The sequence below is a fragment of the Petromyzon marinus genome, chromosome 44, assembly GCF_048934315.1.
Source record: "Petromyzon marinus isolate PM22_M1 ecotype Great Lakes invasive population chromosome 44, UKy_Petmar_22M1.pri1.0, whole genome shotgun sequence".
Taxonomy (NCBI): Eukaryota; Metazoa; Chordata; class Hyperoartia; order Petromyzontiformes; family Petromyzontidae; genus Petromyzon; species Petromyzon marinus.
The window spans coordinates 1,322,921-1,335,302 of NC_133710.1; the positions used below are offsets into that span (position 1 = coordinate 1,322,921).

The 12,382-nt window shown below is 45.4% G+C and overlaps 1 protein-coding gene and 1 long non-coding RNA gene across 8 annotated transcripts in view; one reads left to right on the forward strand and one right to left on the reverse strand.

Moving 5' to 3' along the window:
• The window catches only part of LOC116951839 (uncharacterized), a 43,182-nt gene that overhangs the window by 23,901 nt on the left and 6,899 nt on the right, over positions 1–12,382 (reverse strand). The window contains exon 2 of one of the 2 annotated variants that reach the window (XR_004404353.2): positions 9,737–9,841. This is a non-coding gene — a long non-coding RNA (uncharacterized LOC116951839). Of the gene's footprint in view, positions 1–9,722; positions 9,842–12,382 lie in introns of both variants that reach the window. The other variant, XR_012946842.1, reaches the window with a different exon arrangement.
• LOC116951837 (nuclear factor 1 A-type-like) overlaps positions 1–12,382 on the forward strand; it is a 111,371-nt gene that overhangs the window by 6,439 nt on the left and 92,550 nt on the right. The window contains exon 1 of one of the 6 annotated variants that reach the window (XM_032970608.2): positions 3,365–6,311. The exons of the other annotated variants lie outside the window; for them this stretch is intronic. Within the exon in view, the coding sequence (XP_032826499.2) occupies positions 6,204–6,311 (108 nt within the window). The 5' untranslated portion in view covers positions 3,365–6,203. Of the gene's footprint in view, positions 1–3,364; positions 6,312–12,382 lie in introns of those variants that run through there. 6 annotated transcript variants of the gene reach the window in all.

A 12,382-nucleotide genomic window follows, 5' to 3' on the forward strand; every position in this document is an offset into this window, starting at 1 on the left:
GTGTGCTGCTATGTGCAGCGTTAACTGTGTGCTGCTATGTATAGTGTTAACTGTGTGCTGCTATGTGTAGTGTTAACTGTGTGTGCTGCTGTGTGTAGTGTAAACTGTGTGTGCTGCTATGTGTAGTGTTAACTGTGTGTGCTGCTATGTGTAGTGTTAACTGTGTGTGCTGCTATGTGTAGTGTAAACTGTGTGTGCTGCTATGTGTAGTGTTAACTGTGTGCTGCTATGTGTAGTATTAACTGTGTGTGCTGCTATGTGTATTTTTAACTGTGTGTGCTGCTATGTATAGTATTACCTGTTTGTGCTGCTATGTGTAGTATTAACTGTGTATGCTGCTATGTGTAGTATTAACTGTGTGTGCTGCTATGTGTAGTATTAACTATGTGTGCTGCTAAGTGTAGTGTTAACTGTGTGTGTTCTGCTATGTGTAGTATTAACTGTGTGCTGCTATGTGCAGTGTAAACTGTGTGTGCTGCTGTGTGTAGTGTAAACTGTGTGAGGCTATGTGTGGTATTAACTGTGTGCTGCGATGTGCAGTGTAAGCTGTATGTGTGCTGCTATGTGTAGTGTAAACTGTGTGTGTGCTGCTGTGTAGTGTTAACTGTGTGCTGCTATGTGTAGTGTTAACTGTGTGTGCTGCTATGTGTAGTATTAACTGTGTGTGCTGCTATGTGTAGTGTAAACTGTGTTGCTATGTGTAGCGTTAACTGTGTGTGCTGCTATGTGTAGCGTTAACTGTGTGTGCTGCTATGTATAGTGTTAACTGTGTGCTGCTATGTGTAGTGTTAACTGTGTGTGCTGCTATGTGTAGTGTAAACTGTGTGTGCTGCTATGTATAGTGTTAACTGTGTGCTGCTATGTGTAGTGTTAACTGTGTTGCTATGTGTAGCGTTAACTGTGTGTGCTGCTATGTATAGTGTTAACTGTGTGCTGCTATGTGTAGTGTTAACTGTGTGTGCTGCTATGTGTAGTGTAAACTGTGTGTGCTGCTATGTGTAGTGTTAACTGTGTGCTGCTATGTGTAGTGTTAACTGTGTGTGCTATGTGTAGTGTTAAATGTGTGCTGCTATGTGTAGCGTTAACTGTGTGTGCTGCTATGTGCAGCGTTAACTGTGTGCTGCTATGTATAGTGTTAACTGTGTGCTGCTATGTGTAGTGTTAACTGTGTGTGCTGCTGTGTGTAGTGTAAACTGTGTGTGCTGCTATGTGTAGTGTTAACTGTGTGTGCTGCTATGTGTAGTGTTAACTGTGTGTGCTGATATGTGTAGTGATAACTGTGTGCTGCTATGTGTAGTGTTAACTGTGTGCTGCTATGTGTAGTATTAACTGTGTTTGCTGCTATGTGTAGTTTTAACTGTGTGTGCTGCTATGTGTAGTATTAACTGTGTGTGCTGCTATGTGTAGTATTAACTGTGTGTGCTGCTATGTGTAGTGTAAACTGTGTGCTATGTGTAGTAGTAACTGTGTGCTGCTATGTGTAGCATTAACTGTGTGTGCTGCTGTGTGTAGTGTAAACTGTGCTGTTATGTGTAGTGTAAACTGTGTGCTATGTGTAGTAGTAACTGTGTGCTGCTATGTGTAGTATTAACTGTGTGTGCTGCTAAGTGTAGTGTTAACTGTGTGTGTGCTGCTAAGTGTAGTGTTAACTGTGTGTGTGCTACTATGTGTAGTATTAACTGTGTGCTGCTATGTGCAGTGTAAACTGTGTGTGCTGCTGTGTGTAGTGTTAACTGTGTGCTGCTATGTGTAGTATTAACTGTGTGTGCTGCTATGTGTAGTGTAAACTGTGTGCTATGTGTAGCGTTAACTGTGTGCTGCTATGTGTAGTGTTAACTGTGTGTGCGCTGCTATGTGTAGTGTTAACTGTTTGTGTGCTGCTATGTGTAGTGTAAACTGTGTGCTGCTATGTGTAGTATTAACTGTGTGTGCTGCTATGTGTAGTGTTAACTGTGTGTGTGCTGCTATGTGTAGTATTAACTGTGTGTGCTGCTATGTGTAGTGTTAATTGTGTATGCTGCTATGTATAGTATTAACTGTTTGTGCTGCTATGTGTAGTATTAACTGTGTGTGCTGCTATGTGTAATATTAATTGTGTGTGCTATGTGTAGTGTTAATTGTGTGTGCTGCTAAGTGTAGTGTTAACTGTGTGCTGCTATGTGTAGTATTAACTGTGTGCTGCTATGTGCAGTGTTAACTGTGTGTGCTGCTATGTGTAGTGTTAACTGTGCGTGCTGCTATGTGTAGTGTTAACTATGTGCTGCTATGTGTAGTATTAACTGTGTGCTGCTATGTGTAGTGTAAACTGTGTGCTGCTATGTGTAGTATTAACTGTGTGCTGCTATGTGTAGTGTAAACTATGTGCTGCTATGTGTAGTATTAACTGTGTGCTGCTATGTGTAGCATTAACTGTGTGTGCTGCTGTGTGTAGTGTTAACTGTGTGCTATGTGTAGTGTAAACTGTGTGTGCTGCTATTTGTAGTATTAACTTTGTGCTGCTATGTGTCAAGTTAACTGTGTGCTTGCTATGTATAGCGTTAACTGTGTGCTGCTATGTGTAGTGTTAACTGTGTTCTGCTATGTGTAGTGTAAATTGTGTGCTGCTATGTGTAGTATTAATTGTGCTATGTGTAGTATTAATTGTGCTATGTGTAGTATTAATTGTGCGCTGCTATGTCTAGTATTAACTGTGTGTGCTGCTATGTGTAGTATTAACTGTGTGTGTGCTGCTATGTGTAGTATTAACTGTGTGCTGCTGCTATGTGTAGTGTTAACTGTGTGCTGCTATGTGTAGTGTTAACTGTGTGCTGCTATGTGTAGTATTAACTGTGTGTGCTGCTATGTGTAGTATTAACTGTGTGTGCTGCTATGTGTAGTATTAACTGTGTGTGCTGCTATGTGTAGTATTAACTGTGTGTGCTGCTATGTGTAGTGTTAACTGTGTGCTGCTATGTGTAGTGTTAACTGTGTGCTGCTATGTGTAGTGTTAACTGTGTGCTGCTATGTGTAGTGTTAACTGTGTGCTGCTATGTGTAGTGTTAACTGTGTGCTGCTATGTGTAGTGTTAACTGTGTGCTGCTATGTGTAGTGTTAACTGTGTGCTGCTATGTGTAGTGTTAACTGTGTGCTGCTATGTGTAGTGTTAACTGTGTGCTGCTATGTGTAGTGTTAACTGTGTGCTGCTATGTGTAGTGTTAACTGTGTGCTGCTATGTGTAGTGTTAACTGTGTGCTGCTATGTGTAGTGTTAACTGTGTGTGCTGCTATGTGTAGTATTAACTGTGTGTGCTGCTATGTGTAGTATTAACTGTGTGTGCTGCTATGTGTAGTGTTAACTGTGTGCTGCTATGTGTAGTGTTAACTGTGTGCTGCTATGTGTAGTGTTAACTGTGTGCTGCTATGTGTAGTATTAACTGTGTGCTGCTATGTGTAGTGTTAACTGTGTGCTGCTATGTGTTGTAAAGTTGTTACGCTGCTGCGTGCTGTGAAGTTCAACATGCTGGCTATACAGATTATGAAAGAGGAGCAGAATATATCCACAGAATGTCCACATACAGTTCAGCATGCTATGCATTCATAGCAGTTGCCTACAACGATACCTTTACAAGTATCATCGTCATCGTCAGCCATGGTCCATCCACTGCTGGATCAAGGCCTCCCGAAGCCACTGCCACCTTTCACTATCCTGCGATGTAATAATAATCCACCTTCTACCTGCAACACGAGCCGATTTCATTGCTCCATCTCCCCCTGGGTGGTTCCCTCCTCCTCCAAGCCTGCATCTTTCTTAACCATTTGAAATATGCGGCAAACTTGCGTATGTTCTTCCAATACACGTGCTCCGTCTGCCTATCTCTCAATGTATCTCCAACCATCAACCTATCCCCATGCTTCTTTGTGCACTTTTTATTTATTTTAGATGTTAACTACATCACCAAGTATACAGGAGGTCATGGCTTCAAGCCCGACCCTGACGCCTGCTGCTGTATATTTGGAGTTTGCGTGTCTTTCTCCCCCTGATCGCTTGGATTTTGCTACGTGTCCTCCGGTTTTTCCCTCCAGATTTAGAATCAACATCACGCGTTTAGAGTGTCTGGCTGCTATGATAAGCCACTTCGTTGAGCTATCATTTGGGGCCAGGTCACTTCTGAAAAAGAGCTATACAGCTCAGTGCGGCCTTACCTGGCAAATAGAAAAACTGTTCAGTTTTATTGTTATATTTTTGTAGATGTCCCATGTTTCTGAAACATTCCATAGCAGGTAGTAGTAGCGGAATGGGCTCAAAATACAACTTCTTCTTTGTGAACATTAGTTTGCTACTTTTCACAATCAAGTTGAACTTTTCCAAAGCACTCCCCGGTAAACATTGAACGTCGTGCCAACGTTGGTCCAACGTTCCTACCACGTGAGAACATTAGGCGAACGTCGATACAACGGTTTTAGCAAACCGCATGCCAACGCTGGGCAAAAATTTGCATTTTTTTTAATTTAAAGCTTTCGTGACTGCAGGGATTCATATGCAGATAGTGAGAATTTTATTGTTTTATATTTTTATAATTTTGTTTCCCTTCTACGTGACTTTACCGAAAGAACCAAGAATATGAAACGTTTGCATGTTTGCCGAGTCCCAACCTATGCTCTTTGTTTCTTCCGGTAAAGTCACGTAGGTATAAAATAAAATTACCTACGTGACTTTACCGAAAGAACCAATGAGTATGGATTCCTGCAGTCATGAAAGCTTCAAATCAAGAGGCCCAACCTGCCCGAGTCCACCCATTTATTTTCTATTATCGCTGCCGGACAGCCTTCAATTCGCTTGCTCAGGTACACACACACACACCACTCTGTTGAACACGTAGGCTTTCGCGACCAATATCATCCATGGGTTAGATCGCGTACATTTTCATCATGAACACATCGCTCTCTCCGCTGTTGCAGAGCGTCCCGCCGACAGGCAAACTACGCTTGCTTCGCCAACTTGCTGTATGTGACCTCTTTGGCTTTTGTCCCCCCCCCCCCCCCATGATTTATCCCGAGCCCGACTTTTTATGAGGTTACAGGAGTAGCTGTCGAACCGTTTCCAGCTGGTTCATCACCGGTACACCGTAGGGATTGTCACAAGTCAAATCTGGGGTGATTGGAGGTCTTCTGCATTCGCACGTTGCCGTGCATTTATTTCGCCCATCCAGTTTTGGGGAAAATGTTTTCTTAATGCCGCTGTGCGAATAAGTTTGGCAAAAGCGTGCCACGTGGCTTCACCGACTTCCCCTTTTAATCTGCACGCTCTTGCTTCCTGCATGTAATCTTAGAGTCTACAGATACACTGTACGTATCTATAGCGATGTTTATATGAACCCTATACCACCACAAAAACTTTATTAAAAAAATAAAGGACATTTCCAACAGTTGCTAAACAATTGAAGTGTCATTATCTGTCGGAGGGAGAAATTGAAAACACAACAATTTATATGCATATGGGTGTCCGTCCCAGTGTATATGAGTCTCTGTGTGAGTGTATGGGCCTCTGAGTGTATGGGTTCATGTACGAGTGTACGGGTCTCTGTGTGAGTTGATGGGTTTATGTACGAGTGTATGGGTCTCTGTGTGATTTGATGGGTTTATGTACGAGTGTATGGGCCTCTGTGTGAGTTGATGTGTTTATGTACGAGTGTACGGATCTCTGTGTGAGTTGATGGGTCTCTTTGAGTTGATGGGTTTCTGTGTGAGTGTTATTAAATGCAGACTGGGATCAATGTGATAGAATACCTCTTGAACATGGAACGTTGGGCCAACGTTGTTCCAATGGTTCCAACCAGCGATGTGGCCCAATATCGGCATGTGTTTACTGGGTAAAGAGGCAGACAGAGTTCCTGATGGAATACCTGAACTTGATCTTGAAAAGCAACGCAGCTTTGTGTCTAAAGAATAACGAGTTTAAATCAATGCGGTCCACCAACTATGGGACAACTGTTCAGAAATACTGAGATGGATAACAAGGAAGATGGAACAGCAGCCGAACAAACGTACGCATAGACAAGTGCCGTACAAGTACTGCGTGTAGAGATGCACGCTTGAGAATTTCGCTGAGATGAAGAGGAACGCGTGGGTTTGAGAACGTTACTCGGGTGCAACGCTGCGTAACACCGTATTGACTGTGAAGAATAAGTGAGCGAGCGAGGGGGCTTGGGCAGGACACGTCGCTCGATGAGACCCCGACCGGTGGGCAAAAGTAGCGATGGAGTGAGTGGCAGGGTACGGCGTAGAGGAGACAGAGAAATAACGTCCGTCGGGGAGATGGAGCGACGAAATCAGGTGGCGTGCGCCGGTTGGATTTGTTAACATCGCAGGATTGCGAGAGATGACAACGGCCTCGAGCGTCCTCGTCCAGCAGTGGATTGATCGTGATTGATTATAGATTTATGTAGATGTATCTATGTTTATGTAATGTGTGGTGTGCGCTACTTGCCTGCGAAGCATCACGGACTACCCGCGCTTGCCGTGTGTGTTGTGTTTGTTATGTCGAGTTAAGGTTTCCGCACAGGCTGTGTGCATTGTACGCTGCATAGGCATGGCACGTGCTGTGTGTTATAAGCTATGTTATATGCATTGGCTGTGTACATGTAATTCCTTTACATAAAGTGCATTGGTTAGCATAGTACCCTTTTACTGCTAGTGTGCTACTTATGTGCTATGAAGTAGAATGTGCAAACAAGGTACTTATTGTGTAATATATGCTATGCAAGTGATATGTATTGGCAATGCTCGATGGCTTGACTATATGCTGTAGACTATTTACTGCACGTTACTTTGTGTCGTGCTGTGTGCGATGCGCGTTACCCATATGCTACGCGCTGGCTATGTGTTGCACGCCGTTAGCTGTCCTGTGTGTGGCCGGCTGTACACGAGGTTCATTGCTCGATACACACCGTCAGCTGTGTTTGTGGCCAAACCGTGTGCTGTTTTGGACACGTGATACGCGCTGGCTATGTTCACGCTATGTGTCTGTCTGTGTGATGTGTGTTCTACGTTAGGCTCGTCTGCGTGTGTCGGCTGTGCCGGATTGGCTACGCATTGGCGGTCCAAGGTGTCTCTGCTGTGCACTGACTTCGCTTGCACGGTCTTCGTGACGACACTTAAGTGGATCGACACAGCGGCGGCGGCGGTTTACGCGCTCCGCAAATTGGGGTTGCTCAAATCGGGGTTTTTTTTGCATCGCCGGTAACCGATGGAAAAACCCGGTTACCGGATTCCCGCACACGTTACACACGTCCAGGGCGATAAACGCAGCAAGCGAACATTTGAAACCGACAAGTGAAGGGAGCCTCTGCAGTGGGGTTAACGATTGGCGTACTGGCCCTGCTGCAACCCAAGGGTCGCCGGTTCGATCCCATCTCCCCCGGGAACGACGGCCGAGACGATGGTGCAAGGTTGTTTTCTTTTAAAGCTCCCACACGGCCTCCCGCCCACCCAGCTGTGTAATTGGGTGCACGGCGGTCAGTCGATCGGCAGGTCGTGTGCGGAGGAGTTAAGTGCGGCGGGCATCCCGCACCTCCCGATTAGCACGGGTTTTCGTTTTATTTGGGTGCAATTGTGAACAACGGCCATATCAGACGTCAGTACATCTGATCGGCATAGCCATTGGTCCACTAGAGTTAAAGACTCAGTTCCTACAAGGCGTGTGGTGAGGCTAAGAGACGCTCCTCGTGCGGGCTCGGCACTTGAAGGCCTGAAGACGAGAATCGGTGATCTCGCCGACAATGTGTTCAGGGAGGCAGTTCCATATCCGAACAGCAGAGTGAAGGAGGAAGCTTCTGGTTGGTTACGTACGAAAGGAGTTTGACATGCATCTATACGTACACGCCACCTTCCACCGAGACGTCCAGGCAGCGTGGAAGAGTAGACCAAAGACCCCCTATTATAATTCCCACGAGTGGAGGCTCTTCCGCCAGCAGTGATGCGAGCAAGCGAACGATTGCAGGGCTGAGCCTTTCACCGTGAAACTGAGACACGGGGACAAGTGTACCACGCGGTGACGACGTGTACGTGCGTACGTTGAACTTCTTTAGCACCGTACGCGGCTAACCGCGCTAATCGGAGGTGCAGAATTATCATCACGATTGTGTGCTGTACGTGGAACTTCTTTCGCACCGTACGTAGCTAACCGTGCGCTAATCGGAGGGGCCGCCGTATCGTTTGTACGGTTGCGCGTGCAAATCGGTGCATTCCCGACGGAGATGATTTCCGGCTCATGAACTCTATCTTTGAACCGGTAATCGATTCTGAGAACGGTTACTGGATTACCAGTTGTCGTACGACAACACTACTATTGTACGTATTGTCCGGCGCTGCTGCTGCTGCTATGCTTGCGGTGGTGCATAAGCACAGTTAACAACAACAATTAAATTTCGATTTAAAGCTTTCGTGACTGAAGGGATTCATCTTCTTGGTTCTTTCGGTAAAGTCACGTAGAAGGGAAATTATAATAAAATAATAAAAATAAAAAAATAAAACTGTTTACTTTTTTACTTTATTATTTCCCTTCTACGTGACTTTACCGAAAGAACCAAAAGTAGAACAACACTTAGGTGACAGCCAACGTTTCAGGCAATGGCTCTTCTTCATAGCCAAGACATTCACGAATGCCTCTTTTTCACCACGCGCTTTGCAGAGGGGACATTGCCCGTCATGTCGCCAGTTGTAAAGTTTTTTAGTTTTTTACGCCGCGCACTGTTATTGACAAATGCGTTAAGTTTTTACTTTTTTGCACGTTGCTGATGTCGTATAAATCTAAACTGGAATTGTAAAAATCCGTACTTGCAAGCTGCGTGGGGAAATGCGGGCCAGATATGTGCCGCAGATGATGTTTTTTGTTTGTTAAAGACCGCTTTATGTCCGTGGCGTTATGCTCATGCTGTTTACTACTTTGCAGTTCATGCCACGTTCAATTTGGCTGTGTGATCAGCTATGTTTGCCGTGGGTGAGTAGTCCAATGTGGTTGGGTATTAAATACTGACAGGGCATAATTTCTGTGGAACAGATTGTAAGGTTCGAAGGTTACCCACTCTTTACCCCACCAGCATAAAAATGTACTATGCGACCATTTTACCTTCGAGGAGTGTCTAGCGCATGCAGTATCTCAAAAGTTTCGCTCACCCTGAATGGGAATCGAACCCAATTTAGCGAGTGTCCCTGCTGCTGTATTATCTTCTCTCATAGTATAGTCATAGCTTATTGAAAAACAGCACGCTGCACAAAGAAAACGTTGTAATTTAGTGCATGCCACCATCTATGACCGTGGTCTCATAAAATATATGGACACTTGATGAATAAAAAAAATGGAACAAAAAAAGCCTAGAAGTGCACAGAGAACGATCCCAGCAGACGAGAAACGTTGGGTCAACGTTGCTCGTCTGCTGGGATGAAGGGAAGCTCGCTCAGAATTACACTCATCACGCGGATTGGGGAACGAGTGGAAATGGGAGATGTTACGTTTACTGGTCGTGACATACGTGTGCTTGAGCAGGGTCCATTGTGGCTGGAATATGGGTTAGGGTGACAAGCACATGCCCAGCAACGGATATGTAACTCTAAGAGAGGAGGAATATCACGGGAATGTGTATCCCCTGTTGGGGCATGCCTGTAATAGATGTGTGGGGGCCAGGGTTGGTGGATCACACGAACGTTGTGAATGTCCCTTGCCGCTGGCATTGAGGTGTCACCTACCCCCTGCGGCTTGCCGGGAGTCGCCGGTCCAGCAAGATGTGGACTCCACCTGTGTCGTCTGTGTGGGGTAGAGTGGTGTCCCCTTGCCCGCGTGGCGTTTCTCCGGGTGCTCCGGTTTCCTACCACACGCAAAGCACTCATCAGTTGGCCGATGTCTTCTTATGTAGAGGATCGCAGAGCTTGGGGGGAGAATTCGGTACCGGCTCGCAGCCTGCCTGCCAATGCATGTGTGTTGAACTTCTTTCGCACCGTACGTAGCCAACCGTGCTAATTGGAGGTGCGGGGGAAGGACAACAAACTAAACACAAAAAGCAGTTCTAAAGAAATGAGTTATCAATCTAGATCATTTAAAAGTGCATAGCTCCAGTGACTTCTTAATGTCGAAAGGAAGAGCGTTCCAGACGGCCGCAGAAGCGCATCTGAAAGCGCCACGCGATGCGGTGACCGTCTTGTTTCATGGTTAGCTAAAAGACACTGCGAGGATGACCGGAGATCGCATGGTGTTTATGCTCCTTCTTTGACGAGATCAGCAAGTTATTGTGGTTCATTTGTGGAAAGCACTTTGCGTGTAATGAGTGCAACCCCACAATGTATTCGTTCGGAAACCGAAATCCAATGCAGCTGAGCGAGCACTGGACGGACACATTCGGATCTCGCAGGAACCGTCACGGTGCGTGCCAAAGAATTTTGTGCACGCTGCAGCTTTGGAAATGTTTTTTCCAGACATCCCGTAGAGTAGCGAGTTGCAATAATCGAGCATTGTCGATATAGTGCTACACGCCACGGTGTTGTTTATGTCTCGACTCACTCGTGGTCGAATGTGTTGCTGAGCCCTGACATGAAAATTGCAGGTCCTGACTATGTTGTGCACGCGGTGATTAAACAACACATTCTGGTCGAGTGTGGTGCCGAGGCTCTTGAGATGAGTGGAAAAATTAATCTTTTCCGTTTGCCTATGATTCCACGCGTCTCTGAGTCCGGTCTCTCTCTCTCTCCTTTTCGGGAGCGAGCGAGTCGTGTGTGCGGTGCGTTGCGAGTCGACGCTACAGCTCACGTGCTAGACGTAAGATGGGTCAGTTGAACACGTAGGCTTTCGCCACCAATATTCATAGTAAAGGTTTTTTGGGTTTGATCGCTTAAGTATAAATGTGTCGTAATCCTCCACCACCCGACACAGCCAATTAGTAAGGGATTTGTCACGTAAACAAAACGCCAATTAGTTACTACTTCAGCCCACCGGTGTGTTCTGGCAAATCGCCCGATGATGCTGGATGTAATTAGCAGCGAAACGTTGTAATCAAATTGTACATGTTGTGGATTTACTCTCCAACACACCGCTGGGCTGAAGTAGTAACTGATCATCAGCAAAAGAAAATAACTCGACGCTTTCATCAATAACGCTGTGACCTTAAAGGGGAACAAAAGAAAATGTAGGTGAAAGGCAACGTTTCGGGCAATTGCCCTTCTTCATAGCACGTGAAGAAGGCGACACAATGGCCATACGCTAGGAATAAGGACCATTGTAATCACAGACACTCATAAATTCATATTCTTTGGGTCTTTTCGGTAAAGCCACGTCGACAGAAAAAATAACAAAAAGGCTTTTTCATGAAGACGACCGCTTGTGTTGCGATCGAAACGTCGATATTTTCTTGTAATTTTTTCCTGTCCACGTGTCTTTACCGAAAAGACCCAAAGAATATGAATTCCTGCAGTCACGAAAGCTTCAAGTCAAGATTTACTCATGTATTCAATCATTGTGTGCGGCGATCGCTGTGCTATGAAAAAGGACCGCTACATGAAACTGCACCTCTCAATTGCTTTTATGAAAATGCCACAGTGTTATTGATTAATGTGCTGGGGTTATTTATTAATTGTGCTTGTGCACCACTACCACAAGTTTTTTTGGGGGTTAGATTGCGTCACTGTAAATGTGTCGTCGTTAAACCCTCCACCACCCGACACAGCCAGGTGTGCTGTACTAGTAACGAATTGGCCACGTTCTGTGTACGTGACAACCCTCACTAATTGGCTGTGTCGGGTGGTGGCGGGTTTAACGACACATTTATAGTGACGCGATTCTAACCTAAAAAAACTATTATGGATTAATATTGGTCGCAAAAGCCTCCTACGTGTTAAACTCACCACTGCCACCGCAGCATGAACCAAATAATTTGGTTATCGGTTCGGTCCTTGTATTTTAAACGATACCACACGACTACCGTGACTTACTGTAAAACCGAATCGCCCCAAGCGCATCTGAAGCTAAGCATAATTTTGAGCCTGCTTAACTCGCTTGGAATGCGAGACCGCACAGGAACACCAACCAGGTGGCCCTCGGTTCGAGCTGTTATGCGGCCAGCAAAAGAGCAAAAACATCAACGGATTCCTGAATCTATCCGTGCGGCACGTCAAGCGCACCTCACTCGTACGCCACCATTTCCTCCGGGTTCTCCAGTTTCCTCCGAAGCAAAACCAAACGCTCGTTCATTCAATATACCAAATATCCAAATTTAGGACTCTTCTGAAAAAGTCTTGGCGACTTAGTGAGGCTTTCTTGGTGTAAATAAGAGCATTATAATATTACTGCAGTGTTGCACTACGTTCCAGTCTGCTGAGCTGATAAAGAGTGACCCTCCTGTTGCGTAGCGTGTGTGTTG